The sequence below is a fragment of the Phoca vitulina genome, unplaced genomic scaffold (assembly GCF_004348235.1).
Source record: "Phoca vitulina isolate PV1807 unplaced genomic scaffold, GSC_HSeal_1.0 scaffold58, whole genome shotgun sequence".
NCBI classification, from domain to species: Eukaryota; Metazoa; Chordata; class Mammalia; order Carnivora; family Phocidae; genus Phoca; species Phoca vitulina.
In genome coordinates, this window is record NW_022589761.1 from 6,610,691 (window position 1) to 6,634,702 (window position 24,012).

The following is a 24,012-nucleotide window of genomic DNA, read 5'->3' on the forward strand; positions in this document are numbered from 1 at the left end:
AAGTGTGTACATGAAAATAAATCTGGTGGACGCCTGGGTGGCTCAGTCGGTGAAGCATCTGCCTTCGGCTCAGGTGATGATCCTGGGGTCCTAGGTTCGAGCCTCGCGTCAGGCTCCCTGCTCTGCGGGGAGCCTGCTTCTCCCTCTCCCTCTGCCTGCCGCTCTGTCTGCTTGTGCTCTCTCTCTCTCTGTGTCAAATAAATAATAATAATAATAAAGAAAAGAAGTCTGGGATAAAGCTCAAACATGTAATGAAAGGAACTGCCAAACTATTTTTCACAATGGTTTTACTATTTTATATTCCTACCAGCAATACGGGAGTGATCCAGTTTCACTGAATCCTAGCCAGCATTTGGTATTATATCTGTTTTTCATGTTAGCCATTTTGATATGTGGGTAGTGATATCTCAATGTGGTTTTAATTCGAATTTCCTTAATAGAAAATTTTGTTGAATATCTTCTCATGTGTTTATTTGCTATCTGTGTATCCTCTTCAGTGACATGTGTGTTCATGTCTTTGCCCATTTTCTAATTTGATTATTTGGTGTTTTAATGTTGAATTTTCAAAGTTCTATATGTATTCTAGATAGGCCTTTGTGGATTTGTGAGTTAAACAAATATTTTCTTCAAGTCTGTAATTTTTCTTTTCAACCTTTTACCAAGGTTTTTTGCAGAGCAAAAGGAATCTAATTTGTCCATTTTTAATCTTACGAATTGTGAGGGTTTTTTTTTTTTTATTTGATGTCAAGCCCAAACACTTCACTTAGTCGTACATCTCAAAGATTTTCTCCTGTGTTTTTCTATAAGTTTTATAGTTTTACATTTTTCATTTAAGTGTATGGACCATCTTGAGTTCATTTTTACAGATGTGAGACTTTAGGTCAAGGTTAATTTTTTTTCCCCCATGCATGTCCAGTTGCTCCATCACCATTTATTTAAAAAGTTATCCATTGAATTGCATTTTCATCCTTGTCAGAAATCAGTTGGACACATTTGTGTGGCTCCATTTTTGAGTTCTCTGTTTTGTACTATTGATCTTTGTGACCCTCTGCCAGTACCATACTTTAATTACTGTAAGCCTTAATACTGGAAAGAGTGATTCTTCCCACTTTGTTATTTTTCAAAATTCTTTGACTATCCTTAGTGCTCTTTTCTATGCATATAAATTTTATTTATTTTTATTTTTTAAAGATTTTATTTATCTGAGAGAGAGAGAGAGTGAGCACGCGTGGGGGGAGGGGCAGAGGGAGGGGGAGAAGCAGACTCCCTGCTGAGCAGGGAGCCTGAAGAGGGGGCTCGATTCCAGGACCCTGAGATCATGACCTGAGCCGAAGACAGATGCTTAACCAACTGAGCCACCCAGGCACCCCTATGCATGTAAATTTTAAAATAAGGTTGTCTGTGTCTGCAAAAAAAACTTGCTGATACTTTCATAGGAATTATGTTAAACCTGTAGATGAAGTTAGAGAATTAACATCTTTACTCTGTTGAGTCTTCCAATCCATGAACACAGTATGTTTCTTCAACTATTTTTTCTTTGATTTCTTTTATTAGCATTTTATAATTTTTATCATATAGATCCTGTACATGTTTTGTTAATTTTTTACCTAAGTATTTTTTTTTTCAGGAGCATTTATAAATTGCCTTTTTATTTTGGTTGTTGCTTATTGTCAATGTATAGAAATTAAATTGATTTTGTATGTTGATCTTGTATTCTGTGACCTTATTCAACTCAATTATTTCCTTGTAGATTCATTATTGTAGACAGTCATATCATTTGCAAATAGTTTTATTTCCTTTTTTTTCCAAACTGTGCCCTTTATTTTCTTGCCTTATTGGAATAGCTAGAACTTCCAGGGCTGTATTAAATAAAGGTGGTAATGGGGCTCCTGGGTGGCTCAGTTGTTAAACATCTGCCTTTGGCTCAGGTCATGATCCCAGGGTCATGAGATTGAGCCCCCATCGGGCTCCCTGCTCGTCGGGAAGCCTGCTTCTCCCTCTCCCACTTCCCCTGCTTGTATTCCCTCTCTCGCTGTCTCTCTCTCTCTCTCTCTGGCAAATAAATAAATAAAATCTAAAAAAAAAAAAAAAAAAAAAAATAAGGGTGGTAAGAGTAGACATCCTTTTTAACAATTTTAGAGGGAAAACATTCAGGATTTGGTCTTTTACCATAAAGTATATTAGCTCTAGGTTTTTTGTAGATGCTCTTTATGAGTTTGAAGAAGTTCCCTTCTCTTCCTGATGCCCTGAGAGCTTTTTTTTTTTTAAATTTGGTTAATTAACATAGAATGTATTATTTGTTTCAGGGGTACAGGTCTGTGATTCATTAGTCTTACAAAATACCCAGTGCTCATTAAAACACATACCATCCCCAATGTCCATCACTCAGTTACCCCATCGCTCCACCCCCATCCCCTCCAGCAACCCTCAGTTTGTTTTCTATGATTAAGCGTCTCTTATGGTTTGTCTCCCTCACCCTAAGAGTTTTTTTAAATCATAAATGGTTATTAATATGATCATGGGATTTTTTTCTTCCTTAGTTGTTGATATGATGGATTACATTGATTTTTAAATATTGAATCAGCCTTTCATACCTGGAATAAATCCCACTTAGTCATTGTATATCATTCTTTTTATTCATTAATGAGTTTGACTGGTAAAATTTAATTGAGGATTTTTTTCATCTGAGTTCATGGGGGATGTTGGTTTGCAGTTATTTTGTGTGTGCTGCCTTTGCCTGGTTTTGGTATCAGAGTAATAATGGCCTCATAAAGTACTTGGGAAGTGTTCTCTTCTGTTTTCTGGAAGAAACTGTGTGCAAGATTCTGGGAATGTTTGGTAAAATTCTTCAGTGAAACCATGCAGACTTGGAGATTTCTTTTTTGGGATCTTCTAAATGCAAGACTTGATCCCAGAACCCCAAGATCATGACCTGAGCCGAAGGCAGATGCTTAACTGACTGGGCCACCCAGGCACCCCAGCCATTTTGTTGTTTTCTTCTGTTTCTTGTTCTTCTGTTTCTTTTTTCTTGCCTACCTGTGAGTTACTCAAATATTTCTAGAGTACCATTTTGATTTATGCTTTTTAATATGTTGCTTTATTTTTATTTTATTGTTTTCTCTAAGTATTAGCATATATGTACATACCTATCACAGCCTGCTGGTTTTGATGTTTTACCACTTCAAGTGAAGTGTAGAAACCTTACATCCATTTAGGTCCCTTTATCCTCCCCACTTTTTTGGTATAATTGTTTTAACTATTTCTTCTACAACATTAATCACCACAAGAGATAGTGTTAAAATTTTTGCTTTACCATAAAATAGGACTAAAGGAACTCATGGGGTAAAGAATAGCCTGGTATGTTTTTTTCTCCTTTTGCTCATTCTATTATTCTTTTCTTTGTGAATGTCTAAGCCTTCTTCTGTTATCATTTTCTTTATTTTGGGAGAGCTTCCTTTAGCCACTCTTTAAGGGCATGTCTGCAAAAACAAATTCTCTTAGTTTTCCTTCGTCTGAGAATGCTTGTATTTCTTCTTCATTCCTTAAGAATAGTTTCATTGGAGGGGTGGCTGGGTGGAACAGTCGGTTGAGTGTCTGACTCTTGGTTTCGGTTCAGGTTGTGATCTTAGGATTGTGAGATTGAGCCCCACATTGGGCTCTGCGCTCAGCTCGGAGTCTGCTTGAGTTTCTCTCTCTCCCTCTGCCTCTCCCCCTCACGTACTCTCTCTTTCTCTAAAATAAATAAATAAATCTTTAAAAAACAAGTATAGTTTCAATGGGTATAGAATTTGAGGTTCACAGTTCTTTTCTTTTAGTACTTGAAAATTATTGTGCTGTTTCTTTTTGGTCTCCATAGTTTCAAATGAGAAATCTAGTCTTTTGAATTGGTATTTCTTTATCATCAATATATAATATGCATTTCTATTTTAAAGACTTTTTTCTTTGTCTGGTTTTTAGAAATGGATGTCTTGGTTTTGAGTTCTTTGGATTTTTCTTAATAGGTATTTGCTGAGTTTCTTGAATCTGTGGATTTGTGTTGTATGAAATTTGGGAAGTTCAACTGTTATATCTTTAAATACTTTTTCAGTCCCACAGTCTTTTTCCTGTCCTCTGGGACTTGGATGATATGAATGTTGGATCTTTTGTTATTGTCCCACAGGGAATGAGGCTGTATTTTTTTCTTTAAGTCTGTTTATCTTTGTTTTTCAGATGAAGTAAATTCTGTCTTTAAGTTCACTGATTTCTAGCTTCTGTTATGTCTACTCTAGAGACCAGTAGTGTGTCTTTTATAACAGTTATTATATTTTTCATTGCACTTACTTCTTTTTTGTAAGTACTTTTTTTTTCAGAAATATTCTGTTTTTTTCATTTGTTTAAAGAGAGTTTGTAATTGATTGTCAATGTGTTTTTATGAAGACCACTTTAAAATCCTTGTCAGGGGGCACCTGAGTGGCTCAGTCGGTTAAGCATCTGCCTTCGGCTCAGGTCATGATCTCAGGGTCCTGGGATCAAGCCCTACGTCACTGGGCTCCCTGCCCAGCGGGGAGTCTGCCTCTCCTCCCATTGGTGCTGTCTCTCTCGTGCTCACTCTCCCTCTCACTCTCAAATAAATAAATAAAATCTAAAATGATAATAATAATAATAATAATAGGGGCGCCTGGGTGGCTCAGTCGGTTAGGCGGCTGCCTTCGGCTCAGGTCTTGATCCCGGGGTCCTGGGATCGAGCCCCACATCGGGCTCCCTGCTTGGCGGAGAGCCTGCTTCTCCCTCTACCTCTGTCTGCCGCTCTGCCTACTTGTGCTCTCTCTCTATCTCTGTTAAATAAATAAATAAATCTTAAAAAAATAATAATAATAAATAAAATAAAATCCTTGTCAGGTAGTTCCAGCATCTAATTAATCTTGGTATTGGTCTCAGTTGATTGTCTTTTCTCCTTCAGATTTTGGTTTCCCTGGCTTTTGGTATGACAGGTGATTTGTTGTATCGTGGACATTTTTGTTTTTATGTTAAGAGAGTCTTGATTCTGTTTAAGTCTATTTAAATCTATTTTATCAGGGAGTCATGCTGTTAGGTTTAGTGTATAGATCTGTCCTACTTTTGTAAGCTTTAGTTCTAATGGCAGCTTAGTTTTCAGAGCCCTTTCAGTGCTATTCTGATATGCTTTATATCTTTGGTACTGCTGGGAATCCTGTTCAGTGCCTGCTGGTGTTGTCTGCAAGGACAGAAACTTCTGTGAATCCCTGGTGTAGCTAGGCCACCTTCTGTGGGTTGGGGGAGGCGGAAGCCATTGAGATACACTTAGCTTCAGTGAGATACAGAAGGCACTGGGCATGGATTTCCTTATGCCACTGGGCAGAGGACAGGGAGATACAAGACTCTGCTAATGGTACCTTTCTGGGTGAATTGATCTGTTGGCTTGTACATCAAGAGACTTCCTCTTGCTGTGGCTACTGATACATCAATCACAGAATTCTTCCTGCTACTGCAGCTGGCTGAGGAAACTGTTGCTAGGGTCTAGGTTGTGGAGCAGGTGCTAGGGATTCCACTAAGTCTTTTGGGCTTCCCTCCTAGTCTTTTGGCTGGAGAGTGGATTTTTCTTGGTGTGTGTGTGTGCATCTGCTAATGGTTCCAGGTTGCAGGCCTGCTGTCCAGTGCCCATTATGGGGATATATAAGAAATAAAAAGAAAACCCAGGGACAAACTTCCTGGGAAGATGGTGGAGTAAGAGGATCCTGAGCTTATCTCATCCTATAGCTACACCTCGATAACACCCACATCAGTTTGAATAACCCAGAAAATGATCCGATGACTGCCAGAACAGACTGGCCACAGCTAAGTATAGAGAAACCACCACATTGAAAAAGGTAGGAAGGGCAGAGATGTGGGCAGGAACCAAACTGACCTGTAATAATGTCTGTGGGAGGGAAGGACACCACAGGCACTGACAAGGAAGAGGAGCAGAACCCATCCCAGGCATGGGGGACCCACACTGGGAAGATGAATCCCCATAACATTTGGCTTTGAAAGCCAGAGGTGTCTAACTTCACCAGTTTTTTAAATTAGTTGGGCTTAACACCTGGAACTTTAAAAATCAGCAGGCTCAGCTCTGAGAGAGCCAGGAGAGTGATAGAAAACTGAGTCCCTGCCCTTAAAGAGACAGCATAATAAACAGCCCTGCTGATATATAGCATAGAAACAGCAATTTGACAAACACCTGGGGGTACATAGGAAGATTTATTTGCTAATCTCAGAATATGTGCTGGTGGGTCAGGGATCTATGGGAGACTTCTCTGAGAACAAAAGAGCTGGCAGGCACCATTTCCTTCCCCTGCCCCCCAGCATAGATACATGGATACCTGTGGGAACCAGCACAGCATGCACACTCTCCACCTAGCTTGGTAACAGCATGCCCTGCCCCCATGCTCTCCTGTGGACCCTCCCTTAGCAGTTCTCCAGAGTGGCTACATGTCCTCTCCCACTGCAGACCAGTACAAACCTTGCTAACACCGCATACCTTCCCCCTTGTTCTCCTTTGGATCATGCCCCTCCAACCTGGCCTGGTAGGAGTTCTCCAGAGTGGTGCCACAAATGTGACAGTGTGCAAGCACCTCCAACAGGGGCCAGCACCACTCCAAAGTGACTCCTGCCCTGGGGACAGGGGAAGATAACCATATCAGTTCGACTATGGCTTCAGCATTGGGCTTGGAGCAGACATCTAATCTGACCATAGGCCCTGCTCACCAATGACAGCTTCTCAGGAAACAACACAAGGAGAGCACCCTGAAGTTAGGTGCTACTGCATCTCTGGCAGACACCTCTCTGACCCAACTCAAGCCCAAAGTAGCCCTAGACTGGCCCACTAACAACACAGGGACTAAACTCAGCTCACAACAGGCAAAGAGAACCTTTGCAGATGACTAGACTGAAGGCAAATGCAGCTCAGCCACAACAGTAAGGCACATGCAACACACATAGGAGACACCCCTGAAGTACCAGGTTCTAGTTGGAGGACACTGCACCGCAGGGCACTACAGGACCTCTTCTTCATAAGGCCACCACTTTCATGAGCAGGAGACATAGCTAACTTTCCTAACACATAGAAACAGACACAGAGAGTTAGACAAAATGAAGAGACAGAGGAATATGTCCCAGATGAAAGAACAGGACAGAATCACAATGATAGACCTAAGTGAAACAGATATGTAATATGACTGATAGAGAATTTAAAGTAATGGTCATAAAGATACTAACTGGAATTGTGAAAAGAGTGGAGGACCTCGGTGAAACCCTCAACAAAGAGATAGAAAACATAAAAATAAACCAATCCATAATGAAGAACTCAACTGAAATTAAAAATAAGTAGTAGACTAGAGGAAGAGAAGAATGGATCAGCAACATGGAGGAGAGAATAATGGAAAGCTATTAAGCCAAATAGGAGAAAGGAAAAAGAATAATAAAAAATGAAAATAAACTAAGGGAACTCAGTAACACCATCAAGCATAATATTCACGTTATAGGGATCCCAGAAAAGAGAGAAAAAAGGGCAGAAAATTTATCTGAAGAAACAATAGCTGATTTCAAGATATACTACAAAGCTGTAGTAACCAAAACAGTATAAAATCAGACACATAGTTCAATGGAAGTGAATAGAAAACCCAGAAATAAACCCAAAATTATATGGTCAATTAATCTATGACAAAGGAGGCAAGAATATCCAATGGGTGAAAGACAGTCTCTTCAACAAATGGTGTTGGGGAAACTGCACAGCTACATGCAAAAGAATGAAACTGGACCACTTTCTTACACCATACACAAAAATAAACTCAAAATGAATTAAAGACCTACAAGTGAGACCTGAAACCATGAAAATGCTAGAAGAGAGCACACATAGTAATTTCTCTCACATTGGCCATACCAACATTTTTCTTTGTATGTCTCCTGAGAGAAGGGAAACAAAAGCAAAAATAAACTATTGGAACTACTTCAAAGTAAAAAGCTTCTACACAGCAAAGGAAACAATCAACAAAACTAAAAGACAGTCTACCAAATGGGGAAGACATTTGCAAATGACATTCCTGATAAAGGGCTAGTATCAAAATATATAAAGAACTGATACAACTCAACACCCAAAATACAAATAATCCAACTAAAAATTGGGCAGAAGACATTAGCAGACATTTCTCCAAAGAAGACATACAGATGCCAATAGACACATGAATAAATGTTCTACATCACAGGTCATCAGGGAAATGCAAATTGAAACCATAATGAGATATCACAGTGAGGTATCACCTCACACCTATCAGAATGGCTAAATCAGAAACACAATAAACAAGTGTTAGCGAGGATGTAGAGACAAAGGAACCCTCATGCATGTTTGGAATGCACACTGGTGCAGCCACTGTGGAGAACAGTATGAAGTTTCCTCAGAAAACTAGAAATAGGGGCGCCAGGGTGGCTCAGTTGTTAAGCGTCTGCCTTCGGCTCAGGTCATGATCCCAGGGTCCTGGGGTCGAGCCCCACGTCGGGTTCCCTGCTCAATGGGAGACCTGCTTCTCCCTCTCCCACTCCCCCTGCTTGTGTTCCCTCTCTCGCTGTGTCTCTCTCTGTCAAATAAATAAGTAAAATCTTAAAAAAAAAAAAAACAACTAGAAATGGAATTACCATATGATCCAGTAATTCCACAGAGTATTTACAGAAAGAATATGAAATTACTAATTTGAAAAGATATATGCAGCATTTTTATTGCAGCATTATTTACAATAGCATGGATATGGAAGCAACCCAAGTGTCCATCAATAGATGAATGGATGAAGATGTGGTGTGTATATATACAATGGAATATTATTCGGCAATAAAAAGGAATGAAATCTTGCCATTTGCAACAACATGGATGGATCTAAAGGGTATAATGCTAAGTGAAGTAGTCAAAGAAAAACAAATATATGATTTCATTCATGTGTGGAATTTAAGAAATGAAACAAAGAAAAAAGAGACAAGAAAACACTCTTAAATATAGAGAACAAACTGATAGTTACCAGAGGTGGGTGGGGAGATGGGTGAAATAGGTGAAGGGGATTAAGACTACACTTAATTGGATGAGCATGGAGTAATGTATAGAATTGTTGAATCACTATATTGTATACCTAAAACTAATGTAACATTCTATGTTAATTATAGTGGAATTAAAAAAAAAAAAAACAGGAAAAAGAAAAGAAACCCCAGGGAACTCACCACACGGTAGTTCCTCAAGTCCACAGAAGCCAAATCGATTGACCTTCTTGCTTCAGGCTTTCAAAGTAATTTTATTGTATGATAGGTAATTTCCAGGGTTTTTGGTTTGTGATAGAGATTTTAAATTTTCCTTTAAAAATGAACTTTAGGGGCGCCTGGGTGGCTCAGTTGGTTAAACGTCTGACTCCTGGTTTTGGCTCAGGTCATGATCCCAGGGTCTTGAGATCAAGCCCCTCATCAGGCTCCAAACTCAAGGCAGAGTCTGCTTGAGATTCTCTCCCTCTCCTCCCTCTGCCCCTCCCTCCACATGTGTTCTCTCTCTCTAAAATAAATAAAATCTTTAAAAAATTTTTTAAAAATGAACTTTAGACTGTGCATTTTCTATGATATTTGCTTTGATTTCTTTAAAGAAGGGGAAGATCCTAAAGACTGTGTGTGTGGAGTACTTCATTTTTATGTCACCATCACCAATCTTTTTCTCGTAGCATTTTTTTTTTTTTTTTTTTTGCTTTTTCTTAAGTGATTGCCATTATGTGATCTTTCCAAAACAGTTAGTTTACTGAAACAGTTTTCATATTCATTTCATCTATTGGTATAAACAGGGAGGGTAACAAATACAGCTGACTTCTGGCAGGCATACAACTTGGCTGTTGGGATCGTCTTGGATACGTGTAGCCAAGTAACTAGTACCACTGATCTTGCTGGATCCTGTCATAATGTATTCCAGAGAGAATGGAATGTTTTATTTAATCTGAGGAGTCTATCTGGTGATTTAGTTAGGAATTGTTACGTGACCAATGCCATGCAAGCTACCTGTATGCTTTTCCCTGGTCCCTTCCCCTGCTACATCTCTAAAGGTAACCATTATCTTGAATTGTATTATGATTATTCCATTCTTAAAAATAGCTTATGACACTTGTGTATGCCCTTAAATACTATTTGTTGTGTTTTGCTTATTTTTAAGTTTATAAAAATGATAATGAGGTGTTTTTTGTGATTTGGTTATTTTGTACCACATGGTTTATAATAATTTTCCCATATTGTTTTATGCCTGAGTTCATTTTCATAGCTGTATAATATTTCATTCCACAAATTTCTGGTTGTTATAATTTGGGTTTGTAATTTTTTGCTAGTTTGCACAATGGTGCAATGAATATTCTTACATGTCTCCTGAAGCACATAATACAAGATTTTCTCCAGGCTATGTACTATTGGAATTGCTGGATCATAGAACATGTTCATCTTCAACTTTATGTTACACCAGATTGTTTTCCTGAGTGTTGGTAGTAATTTACATTACCACTGCAATGTTGAATAATTTTGGTGATTCAACATCTTAACAATGAGTGAAATTCTTAGATATTTTAAGTTTCACCAACCTCATGAGTATGAAATGGTATCACATTATATCTTAATTTGAATGTCCTTGATTTCTAGTGAGTTTGAGCATCTTTGCATATGATTGTTTAGCATTAGTGTTTCTCCTTTTGTGAAATGTCTAAACAGATCTTTTGCCCATTTTTCTTTTAGCTTTATCTTTTTTCTAGTTAGCCTGTTTGTGTCTTGTTTGAGAAATCCATTCTACCTTTAGGTGTGCTTTATATATATCCATATTTTTTCCCATAAACTTTACAGTTTTTCCTTTAACTTGTAGGTCTTTAATGCAGTTAGAGTTTATGTATTTATGGTGTATGGTAGGGAACCAGAGTAATTTTTTTATATCTATAGCTAGTTGTTCTAATATCATTTATTAAATTATTCTTTCATCACTGATCTGTAATGCTTTCTATGTGGGTCTGCTTCTGGTCTTTCCATGAGTCAGGCCCTATATGAATACTACATTGTCTTAATTTTTAAGTCTTTATGATGTCTTTATCATAGGCATTGTAAATTCTCTGACTCTGATCTTTTTCAGTAGTGTTCTGGCTATTCTTAAATGTTTGTTTTTCCAAATATATTTTTGAACTAGTTTTTCAAGTTCTTCAAACAACATTGTAGGAATTTTATTAGACTTGTATTGAATACAAGATAAAAGCTAGAAGTATATACATAAAAGTACACAATAGAGTGAAAAGGCAACCTCTGGAATAGGAGAAAACATTTATAAATCATATAACTGACAAAGGGTTAATATCCAGAATATATAAAGAAATCCTACAACTCAATATCAAAGAAACCAAGCAGCTCAATTTAAAAAAGGGGGAAAAGATTTTTAATACAGATTTCTCCACAGATGATATACAAGTAGCCAGTAAGCACATGAGAAGATGCTTAACATCACTAGCCATTAGGGAAATGCAAATCAAAACCACAATGAAATCTCACTTCACATCCATTAGGAGGTTTACTATGAAAAACCAAGGGGTTAAAGGTCTCCCTTTGGCTTGGGTCATGATCCCAGGGTCCTAGGATCAAGCCCTGCATCAGGCTCCCTGCTCAGTGGAGAGCCTGCTTCTCCCTCTCCCTCTGCTGCTCCCCCTGCTTGTGCTCATTCTCTCTCTCTGTCAAATAAGTAAAATCTTAAAAGAAAAAAAAAAAAGCAAAATAACAAGTGTTGGTGAGGATGTGGAGAAATTGGAACCTTTGTGTTAGTGGGAGTGTAAAATGGTGTAGCCATTGTGGGAAACAGTATGATGGTTCCTCAAAAACTTAAAAAGAGAATTACCATATGATCTAGCAATTCTAACTCTGGATATATACCCAAAAGAATTGAAAGCAGCAATCTAAACAGATGTTTGTACCCCCATGTTCTTAGCAGCATTATACACAGGAGCCAAAGGGTGGAAGCAACCTAGGTGTCCATCAACAGGTGAGTAGATAAACAAAATGTGTGTGTCTATATGTATATATGCGTATGTATACAGTGTAATGTTATTCAGTCTTAAAAAGGAAGTAATTCTGATACATGCTATAACATGGATGAACATGTGGAGGACATTATGCTCAGTGAAATAAACCAGTCACAAAAAGACAAACACTGTATGAGTCCACTGATATGAAGTATCTAGAGTAGTCAAATCCATAGAAACAGAAGTAGAATGGTGGATGTCAGGAACTGGGGAAGGAAGGAATGGGGAGGAGTTATTAATGAGTGCAGAGTTTCAGTTGAAAAAGTTCTGGAGATTGGTTGTGCAAAAATGTGAACATACTTAACACTGCTGAACTGTACACTTAAAATTTTTAAGATGGTAAATTTTATGTTACATGTATTTTGCCACATTTTTTTAAAAAGTCGGCATTATCAATTTAAGACTTAGGAGTATTTGACTGGAACTTAAGTGAGACCTGTTATAGGCAAAGAGTATAGATTGATGGCTAGCCAGAGCCTGGGTTTCAGGACATTCCAATATTTAGAGGTCAGGTAGTAGAAGAGGATGCATTAAGGGGAACTGAGTACAAGTACAAAGGTAGAAGGATAAACAAGAATATGGTATATAGGAAGCAAAGGGACTGATCATTTGTGTCAAATGCTGCTAATGAGTCGAGTAGAGTAATGACTAGCACTAGAGCACTGATTTTGGCAAAGTGATTTTATTAGTGACTTTAGAAATATTTCAACATAGGTATGGGAGTTGAAATATTTATTGGAATGGATTACAGAGAAAGACATGCAGAGGATGGTCTCAATAAATGGTGTGAGCCAATTGGATAACTACATCAGAAGCTAGGTATCTTGAGTTCTATCTCACATCATAAAATCTAATTTAGGTGGGGCGCCTGGGTGGCTCAGATGGTTAAGCGTCTGCCTTCGGCTCAGGTCCTGATCCCAGGGTCCTGGGATCGAGCCCCGCATCGGGCTCCTGGCTCAGCGAGGAGCCTACTTCTTCCTCTCCCTCTGCCTCTCTCCCTACTCATGCTCTCTCTCTCTCTCTCTCTCTCTCTCTCTCTCTCTGTATCTCTGTGTCTCAAATGAATAAATAAAATCTTAAAATTTAAAATCTAATTTAGGTAGGTTATAGGTCTAAATATGAAAGGCAAAATATGAGTATATTTTCATGACCTTGGGATTAGACTGCCTTAAAATTAGGAACTTCTATTCATCAAAACATTAAGAGAGTGAAAATGCCAGGCCGAGTAAGATATTTGCAATATGTTGGTTATATTCAGACTACATTAAGAATTCCTACAAAGAAAAAAGAACAGTACAACCCAGGAACTACCCAAATGACACTCAAATGATGAATGGATAAATAATAAATGGTATATATGTACAATGGAATATTACTCAGCCATTAAAAAAGAAATGAAGCACTGATACATATTACAAAAGGGTTGATCCTTGAAAACATTGTAGTCAGTGAAAAAAGACACAAAAGGTTACATATTGTATGATTCCATTTGTATGAAATTTCCAGAATAGACAAATTTATAGAGATGCAAAGCAGATAAGTGGTTGCCAGGAGCTGAGGGGAAGAGGAAATGACTGTGGATATGTGGTTTCTTTTTGGCATGATGAGAATGTTCTGGAATTAGATAGTGATCTGATGGTTGAACAACATTGAGAATGTATTAAAAGTTACTGAATTGTATACTTCCAGATGTTTAAACTGGTAGATTTTATGTTACATGAATTTTACCACACACACAAAATCAGTAAGAATGGACAAAAGACCTGAGTTGGCAGTTTATTAAAGAAGATATCCAGTTGGCCAATAAACATATGAAAAAGTGCTCAACCTCACTTGCCATCAGGGAAATTGCAAATTAAACCACAATGCAGTATCATAACATATCTGCTAGGATGCCTGAATGTAAGATTGACTTACATGTAAGAAAGACTTTGGAATGTCCTAATTGTTGAAAGGAGGTTAGCGTTGTAGCACACCAATAAAATGGAAATGGACTCTAAGTGAGGCCTTATTAGTACACAGAGGGCCTTGTGTTCTCATAATAAAGAATTGGATTTTTAAATTTCAGTTCAATAGAAAGCTACTTTAATTTGGTTATAGGTTTGGCTGCATGTGACAGAAACTCAAAAATAATAATGGCTTAAACTATATAGAAGGTTAGTTTTCTCTTGCATTAAAGTCCAGGCTGGAGTGGAAGTTCTGCTCTGCAAAACCATTATGTGACATGACACCACATCCACATTGCAGTCTGAGGAAATGGAAGAGTAAAGGATATAGGACAGGGGCCAGCTGGCTTTTAACATCTCAGAAACTACTGTATAATACTTATGCATTTTTTAAGGCAGAATTCAGTTAGATCGCATATTCTGCAAAAGAGCCTGGGAAATGCAGTGTTTTATATTGGACAGCGTTGTTCTCAATTAAAAACCATGGGTTCAATCAATATACAATATACATTTGGGGGTAATTAGCAGTCTCCATATCATAATCCTTTGGCCTGGTGGAAAGTGTTAAACATATACTTGTAGATTCTAATTCAGTTGATCTCATTCTAAAACTGACTCTGGTAGATACTGATTCATTTGATCTAGAATGTTTCCTAAACATCCATAATTGCAACAAATTCTGAGGTAGATCAAAATTTCAGAACCATTGGGGCGCCTGGCTGGCTCAGTTGGTTGAGTGTTTGACTCCTGGTCTCAGGGTTGTGGGTTCGAGCCCCATGTTGGGTTGTAGAGATTGCCTAAAAATAAAATCTTCAAAAAAAATTTCAGAACCACTGACTTGACTTGTTAATTAACTCCCTCACTTTCTCCTATGAGCTCTCATTTCTCTATGTTCTCCTTACCCTTTTTTTCATTCAGTTGCATGATGGTATTTAAGAGCTCTCCAAGCCTTTCATCTCGTGTGTGAATTATTTTTCAGTTATCTCTCTTTTCTACCATAGATATTTTATTTGTTTTCTAACACAAAGCCAGCAATTAAAATGTGTTTCTTATCTTTCAGACTTGGTGTCCAGGTGTGAGGCCAAGAAGTTATCTCCAAAAAGAGACATTTATGAGACAGAGACATCCCGATGGGCTATCATGGAACAATTTAAAAGTCATAATCCTGAGAAGTCCATTTTCAGAGATATTTGGGAATGCAGTAGTCAGTTTGAGATACAACAGGAACAGGAGGGCTATTTCAGGCAATTTGTTATCAACCATGAACACATGCCTATATTTAACCAACATACTTTACTCACTCAGGAATTTTATAATAGAGAGAAAATTTTTGAGTGTAAAGAATGTAGAAAAATCTTCAGTTACCATTTATTTTTTAGTCATCACAAAAGAACTCATTCTAAAGAAAAGCTTTCTGAATGTAAGGAATGTGCAGAAACTGTTAATACATCATATCTTACTAAACAGAGAATTCAAAATAGTAGCAAGTGCAATGAATGTAAGGAATGTTGGAGGGCTTTTATTCATTGTTCACAACTTAAACAACACCTGAGAATCCATAATGGTGAAAAACGCTATGAATGTAAAGAATGTGGAAAGGCCTTTAATTACGGCTCAGAACTTATTCTGCATCAGAGAATTCACACTGGTGAAAAACCCTATGAATGTAAGGAATGTGGGAAGGCCTTTAGGCAGCGATCACAGCTAACTCAACATCAGAGACTTCATACTGGTGAAAAACCTTATGAATGTAAGCAATGTGGGAAGGCTTTTATTCGTGGCTTTCAACTTACTGAACATCTTCGACTCCATACTGGTGAGAAACCCTATGAATGTAAAGAATGTGGAAAGACTTTTAGGCATCGCTCACACCTTACCATACATCAGAGAATTCATACTGGTGAGAAACCCTACAAGTGTAGAGAATGTGGAAAGGCCTTTAGCTATCACTCAAGCTTCTCTCACCATCAGAAAATTCATTCTGGCAAAAAACCTTATGAATGTAATGAATGTGGGAAGGCCTTTTGTGATGGCTTACAACTTACTCTACATCGGAGGATTCATACTGGTGAGAAACCCTATGAGTGCAAGGAATGCGGGAAGACTTTTAGACAGTGCTCACACCTCAAAAGACATCAGAGAATTCATACTGGTGAGAAACCTCATGAATGTATGATATGTGGTAAGGCCTTTAGACTTCATTCACACCTTATTCAACATCAGAGAATACATACTGGTGAGAAGCCCTATGAATGTAAGGAATGTGGGAAGGCCTTTAGCTATCATTCAAGCTTCTCACACCATCAGAGAATTCATTCTGGGAAGAAACCTTATGAGTGTGGAAAGGCCTTTAATCACGGCTTGCAATTTAACCTACATCAGGCACTTCATACTGTTGAGATGCCAGTAAGATTTCCTCTCCTCTCTCCCCATCCTACTCTAGCATCATGATAATATTTTTAGAAATACAGGTTTTCCTTTTTGTCTTCAAGGTAAAAGTTGGTAAAATACTGAATTTCATTAATACTGATTTATTTCAGTAATCCTTGGGGAAAAAAAAAAAAACTTCAAGCGGGAAAATGGAAAAGTAATCAACAGGTAAAATTTTTTAATTGCTCTGGTTCCAGTGCTGTTTCTGGGTTGTTATAACACCCAGTATTGGAGATAAATTTTATAAAACAGTGTTTTTACTGAAACTAATGAAATGTGGCAGAAATAAAATGAAAACAATTTCTTCCCCTTTCACAAATCCCTGAGATAGCCAATATGTGAGTGTTGCTCCATCCTGCTCAAACATACCTGCAAATATGAAGGGTTTATTGCATGTGTGTGGAAGGTTATACCACTTATAGTGACATATTTCATGGCAATTTCTTTTTGCACAAATAATAGCGAACATTTTCCCAGGTGAATACATAAAGATCTAACTCATTATTTTTCAAGCCTCAAAATATTTCTAGTATGGGATATATATCTGTATTTTAAGCCATTTCCTACTGTAGACGTTCAGTGGTTTCTATTTTCATCACAAATGGTCATACAGTAAACATTCTTACATTGTCATTGTTTTATTTCCATTATGGAGGGTAGATTACCAGCCATGAGAGTGTATGTATGTTTTGATATTACATTGATTTTTTAATTTTAAAAATTAGGCAATAAAAGCACATGCTACAAAATTCAGAAGTTATCAAGCAAGTAAAGTAAAAATTAAAGCTTCCTTAATATCTGTTTCTATAGCCACCTGCTTTACTTACACAGGGTCAACCACAGCTGTCAATTCTTTTGTATTCTTCCAGGGATTAACTTTTTAAAAAAATTCTTTGGATGAAAGTAGATTAATTATAATCTTTTTTTTTTTTTTAAAGATTTTATTTATTTATTTGACAGGCAGAGAGAGAGCACAAGCAGGGGGAGCGGCAGGCAGAGGGAGAGGAAGAAGCAGGCTCCCCGCTGAGCAGGGAGCCTGATGCGGGGCTCGATCCCAGGACCCTGGGATCATGACCTGAGCTGAAGGCAGATGCTTAATCGACTGAGCCACCCAGGTGCCCCAGTCATAATCTTTTATTCATGAAATTCTCATCATTGGTCCAAATTTAGCCCTCTTTCATTTATTTTCAATATTATCCAGGGATTTATAAACATTGTGCCAACTATAAACTTACTGCCTTTCTGCTCCTCATCCTTCATTGCCTGCTCTGCAATATTGGAACTCTCTCTCCTTTTGTTTATAATATTATTTATTTGGGTCCTCTCTGTCTCTGTGTTTTTGGTTAAGTCAGACAAGCTAGAAATTTTTCAACTTTGTCTTTAAAAAGGACCAACTCTTGGGCGCCTGGGTGGCTCAGTCGTTAAGCGTCTGCCTTCAGCTCAGGTCATGATCCCTGGGTCCTGGGATCGAGCCCCAGATCGGGCTCCCTGCTCGGCAGGAAGCCTGCTTCTCCCTCTCCCACCCCCTCTGCTTGTGTTCCCTCTCTCGCTGTGACTCTCTCTGTCAAATAAATAAAATCTTTAAAAAAAATATGGGGCGCCTGGGTGGCTCAGTTGGTTAAGCGACTGCCTTCGGCTCGGGTCATGATCCTGGAGTCCTGGGATCGAGTCCCACATCGGGCTCCCTGCTCAGCGGGGGGTCTGCTTCTCCCTCTGCCCTCTTCCCTCTCGTGCTCTCTGTCTCTCATTCTCTCTCTCAAATAAATAAATAAAATCTTTAAAAAAAAAAAAAATCTTTAAAAAAAATGAAACATAAAAAGGACCAACTCTTAGTTTTTTGTTTTTGTTTTTTGTTTTTTTTAAAGATTTTATTTATTTTTCAACAGAGAGACAGACAGCGAGAGAGGAAACACAAGCAGGGGGAGTGGGAGTGGAAGAAGCAGGCTTCCCGCTGAGCAGGGAGCCCCATGTGGGCTCGATCCCAGGACCCTGAGATCATGACCTGAGTCGAAGGCAGATGCTTAACGACTGAGCCACCCAGGCACCTACCAACTCTACGTTTTTATTGATCTTTTCTATTGTCTTTTAAGTCTCTTTCATTTATATCTGCTCTTAGGTTTATCATTTCCTTCCTTATGCAAACTTTGGGCTTAGTTCTTTTTTTCTAGTTCCTTGAGGTGTGAAGTTAGGTACTTAAGTTTTTTTTTTTTTTCCTTAAGGTAGGCTTTTACCTCTGTAAACTCCCCTCTTAGAACTGCATTTGTTTTATCCCATACGTTTATATCCATTTTCATTTTTCTTAAGATACTCTTTGGTTTCTGTTTTGATCCATTGGTTGTTCAGGAGTGTGTACTCCTGAAAATATATAATTTTCACATATTTGTGAATTTTCCAGTTTTCCTCCTGTTTGTAGTTTCAAACTATTGTGGTCAAAAAAGTTACTTGATATGATTTCAGTCTTAAACATGGTAAGACTTGTCTTATAGCCTAACATATGATGTATCCTGGAGAATGTTGTGTGTGTTCTTGAGAAGAATGTGTATTCTGCTGCTGTTGAATGGAATGTTCTGTGTATGTCCGTTAGTTCCATTTGGTCTAAAGTGTTATTCAAGTCCACTTTTTCCTTATTGGTTTTCTGTCTGAAAGAGCTATCCATTGTTGAAAGTGGGATATTGAAGTTCTCCACTATCCTTTTATTGCTTTCTACTTCTCCCTTCAGATCTGTCAGTATTTGCTTTATATATTTAAATGCTCTAATGTTGAATGCATATATATTTATAATTGTTATATCCTCTTTTTGAATTGACCACTTATTATATAGCGACCTTTGTCTCCTGACAGATTTTGACTAAAAGTCTATTTTTATTGATTTAAGCATAACCACCTCTGCTCTCTTTTGATTATCATTTGCACAGAATGTCTTTTTATTTTTTTTTAAGATTTTATTTATTTGAGAGAGAGAACAAGCAGTGGGGAGGGGCAGATGGAGAGAGAGAAGCAGACTCCCTGCTGAGCAGGAAGCCCAATGTGGGGCTCAATCCCAGGACCGCGAGATCATGACCTGAGCCGAAGGCAGACACTTAACTGACTGAACCACCCAGGCATCCCAGAATATCTTTTTCTTTCTTTCTTTCTTTCTTTTTTTAAGACTTTATTTATTTATTTGACAGAGAGACACAGCGAGAGAAGGAACACAAGCAGGGGGAGTGAGAGGGAGAAGCAGGCTTCCCATGGAGCAGGGAGTCTGATGCGGGGCTCAATCCCAGGACCCTGAGATCATAACCTGAGCTGAAGGCAGATGCCTAATGACTGAGCCACCCAGGAGCCCCTAGAATATCTTTTTCTATCCTTTCACTTTCAGCCTATGTGTGTCCTAAAGCTAAAGTGATTTTCTTTTCTTTCTTTTTTCTTTTTTTAAGTGATTTTCTTGTAGACAGCGTACTTTGGGATCTTTTTTATTTTTCTTCTTTTTTTTGGTCCGGTCAGCTACTTGGTGGCCTTGATTGAAGAATTTAATTCTTTACAGTTAAAGTAATTATTGATAGATAAGATCTTAATATTGCCATTTCATTCATTGTTTTCTTACTGTATTGTAGTTCTTTTGTTCCTTTCTTCCTCTTTTGCTGTTTTCCTTTGTGATTTGATGATTTTTTATTTATGTTTTTCAAATTTTTATTTTTTATTTTTTTAAAGATTTTATTTGGGGCGCCTAGGTGGCTCAGTTGGTTAAGCATCTGCTTTCCGTTCGGGTCATGATCTCAGGGTCCTGGGATCGAGTCCCATGTTGGGACTCTGCTCAGCGGAGAATCTTCTTCCTCTCAATCTCCCTCTGTATCCCCCCCGCCCCCGGCTCTCTCTCAAATAAATAAATGAGACCGAGATAGCAAGGAAGAGTAAGAGCTGGGGGGAGAGTTTTTATTTTATTTTATTTTAAGTAGGTTCCACCCACAATGTGGGGATTGAACTCATGACCTCACGATTAAGAGTCACATGTCCCACCAAAAGAGCCAGCCAGGCGCCCCTGAGGATTTTTTAAAATAGATTCCTTCTCTCTATCTCATGTATCTACTATAGGTTTTTTCTTTGTGGTTACTATGAGGCTTATATAAAACATCTTGTAACAGTCTATTTTAAGCTAATAACAACTTCAGTTGCATAAAAATGCCCTGCTTTTACCCTTGCCCTCCCCCATTTTATATTAATGATGCATTTTACATCTTTTTATATTGCATATCAAGAAATTATTATAGCTAGTTATTTTTAATATTTTTTGTTTTTTAACTTTTATATTGAAATGTGATTTATGCACCACCTTTGCAATATTAAAGTATTCTGAAATTGACTATTTATCTTTACCAGTGAGTTTTATACTTTCCTAAGATTTCATGTTGTTACTTAGTGTCCTTTCATTTCAACTTGAATTCCCTTTGGCATTTCTTTTAACCCAGTTCTAGAGTGGTGATGAACTCCCAGTTTTTGTCTTCTTGGAAATGTCTTAATCTCGTCTGTGTAGCTTGCCATATCCATCTTAAGTTATCAAAATCTACTTTACCTGTGTATTAACTTAGTTCCAGTGAGATACAGAAATGTTACCCATCGGTAGCTTTATTTCCACATCCTCTGTTTCATGTTGTTATTTTACATATTATATCTATATATGTCATGAACCCAAACTTTATATATTTTTGTGTCAACTAAAGATGCTGAATAAAGAAGAGGCAAAGTTTATACTATAGAGTTTGTTATATTAACCTTCTTATTTACCACTTCTATTTCTCTTTGTTTCTTGTGGATTCAAGTTACTATTTAGTGTCATTTCTTCATTCTAATACAACTTTGCTCCACTCATCTTTGTGCTGTTATTATTTAATATAGTATATTTCTATATGTTCTAGGCCTAACAATACAGTTATATTGTATACAATTTTATAAGTATTGTATAGTATAAGCCCTAACAGTTTTCCTTCTTTAATAATGCAAGTGTCTGACTTAAACCAAGGCATCCATTTCAAAGAGGCATCCACTTCAAAGATGGCTATTTCAAACACTTGCCAGCCACATGACTAGATAAAGAGCCAGGCCTCCCCTCTTCCAGGGCTTTTTTGTTTTAGAGATCTTGGTTGATTTCAACAACTGACCATTTGGGCTGCTTGTTTTTTTTTCTCTTCCTTCACATTAAATTCCTGCTCTTATGTTCTAACTTCATCAGTAAATAGTAAGCCCACAAAACCCTAGGCCCCCCACCCACAACCCCAATAAAAGTAGAACCCTGTGCGCCTGGGTGGCTCAGTTGGTTAAGCGGCTGCCTTCGGCTCAGGTCATGATCCTGGAGTCCCGGGATTGAGTCCTGCATCGGGCTCCCTGCTCGGCAGGGAGTCTGCTTCTCCCTTGGACCCTCCCCGCCTCATGCTCTCTATCTCTCATTCTCTCTCTCAAATAAATAAATAAAATCTTAAAAAAAAAAAAAAGTAGAACCCTTCACTCTCTGTCTCTCTCCCTGCAACCCCTCTGTGTGGCTCTAAGGGTGTTGTGTAATTTTCAGGTCTTGCAAGTAATAAATGTTTTCTTCCAAAGTTTCCTGATATTTATTGTTGAGAGCATATTGCAGTCATAAGAACCACAAGGGCCAGTCCAGCCACAACATTGGTTATCAATAGATTGGGACTATCACAAAACATTGTTTTATATATATAATTGCTTTTTAGATCAGTTAAGAGAAGAAATACGCATTTGTGCTCTCTTTTTTATAATTACATCATTACCTTTACTGGTGCTTTTTTGAGTACCATCTAAAGTCACTTTCATTCTGAAGAACTTTCCTTAATGTATCTTGTAAGGTGAGTCTGCTACCAACAAATACCCTCAGTTTTGGTTTGACTGGCAATGTCTTTATTTCACCATTTTCAATTTTTATTCATTCATTAAAAATTAAATTATTTATTTTAAAATTTTAAAAATTATTTATTTATTTATTTGACAGAGAGAGATACAGCGAGAGAGGTAACACATGCAGGAGAGGGAGAAGCAGGCTTCCCGCTGAGTGGGGAGCCCGATGTAGGGCTCGATCCCAGGACTCTGGGATCATGACCTGAGCTGAAGGCAGACGCTTAACGACTGAGTCACCCAGGCGCCCCTGAATTATTTATTTTATTTAATTTTATTTTTTTAAAGATTTTATTTGAGAGAGAAAGAATGAGACAGAGAGAGCATGAGAGGGGGGAGGGTCAGAGGGAGAAGCAGACTCCCCGCCAAGCGGGGAGTCCGATGTGGGACTTGATCCCAGGACTCCAGGATCATGACCTGAGCTGAAGGCAGTTGCTTAACCAACTAAGCCACCTAGGCGCCCCTAAATTATTTATTTTAGAGAGAAAGAGAATGCAAGCATGGTCAAGGGCAGAGGGAGAGGGAGAGAATCTCAGGCAGACTCCATGCTGAGCACAGAGCCAGATGTGGGGCTTGATCCCATGATCCCAAGATCATGACCTGACCTGAAACCAAGAGTCGTACACTTAACTGACTGAGCCATCCCAGCACCCCTATTTCACCATTTTTTTTTTAAAGATTTTATTTATTTATTTGAGAGCGAGCGAGAGAGAGAACATGAGAGGGGGTAGGGTCATAGGGAGGAGCAGACTCCCTGCTGAGCAGGGAGCCCGATGCGGGACTCGATCCCGGGACTCCAGGATCATGACCTGAGCCGAAGGCAGTCGCTTAACGAACTGAGCCACCCAGGTGCCCCTCACCATTTTTTAAAGACGATTTTACTTGCATATAAAATTCTTTGTGTACAGATTTACCCCCTCCTCTCAGAACTTTGAATATTTCATCCCATTGTCTTCAGGTCTTCATTGTTTCTGATAAGAGATCCACTGTTAACTTTATCGGGGCTCCCTTGTAAGTTATAAGTCTTTTTCTGTTGCTTTCAAGAGTTTCTTCTTGACTAGCTTTTATTAATTTTACCATGAGGTCTTTGTGGATGTTTGCCTGGAGTTTCTTGAGTTTCTTGGATGTGTATATTAAAGTTTTTCAGTAAATCGGGAAATTTTCAGCCATTATTTCTTAAGTGTTTTTTCTGCTTCTCTCCTTTACATGTATGTTGGCATTCTTAATGATGTCCTACATTTCTCTGAGGGTCTGTCCGTTCTTCATTCTTTTTTCTTTCTATACTTGGAATTACTAATCTTCATAATATTCACATTCATTCTTTTGCCAGCTCAAATCTGTTGAGTTCCTCAAGTCAGTTTTTCATTTTGGTTATTGCAATTTTATTTTATTTTATTTTTTTAAAGATTTTATTTATTTAATTGACAGAGAGAGAGAGACAGCGTGAGAGGGAACACAAGCAGGGGGAGTGAAAGAGGGAGAAGCAGGCTTCCAGCCAAGCAGGGAGCCTGATGCAGGGCTCAATCCCAGGACCCTGGGATCATGACCTGAGCCGAAGGCAGTCGCTTAACCAACTGAGCCACCCAGGCGCCCCTAGTTATTGCAATTTTAAACTCAATTTCTTTTTTTTTTTTTTTTTAAAGATTTTATTTATTTATTTGAGAGAGAGA

The 24,012-nt window shown here is 38.2% G+C and overlaps 1 protein-coding gene across 6 annotated transcripts in view; it reads left to right on the forward strand.

Annotated features, from left to right (window-relative positions):
- Positions 1 to 24,012, forward strand: part of LOC116623265 (zinc finger protein 461-like) — a 67,707-nt gene that overhangs the window by 32,197 nt on the left and 11,498 nt on the right. For 4 of the 6 annotated variants that reach the window (XR_004297699.1, XR_004297697.1, XR_004297695.1 and 1 more), the window contains 2 exons: positions 11,990 to 12,043; positions 15,090 to 16,627. Coding sequence is in view for 1 of the 6 variants with exons in the window: in XM_032390290.1 (XP_032246181.1) it covers positions 11,990 to 12,043; positions 15,090 to 16,480 (1,445 nt within the window). In the remaining 5 variants the exon portion in view is untranslated. Of the gene's footprint in view, positions 1 to 11,989; positions 12,044 to 15,089; positions 17,346 to 24,012 lie in introns of those variants that run through there. The other 2 variants (XR_004297698.1, XM_032390290.1) reach the window with 2 other exon arrangements.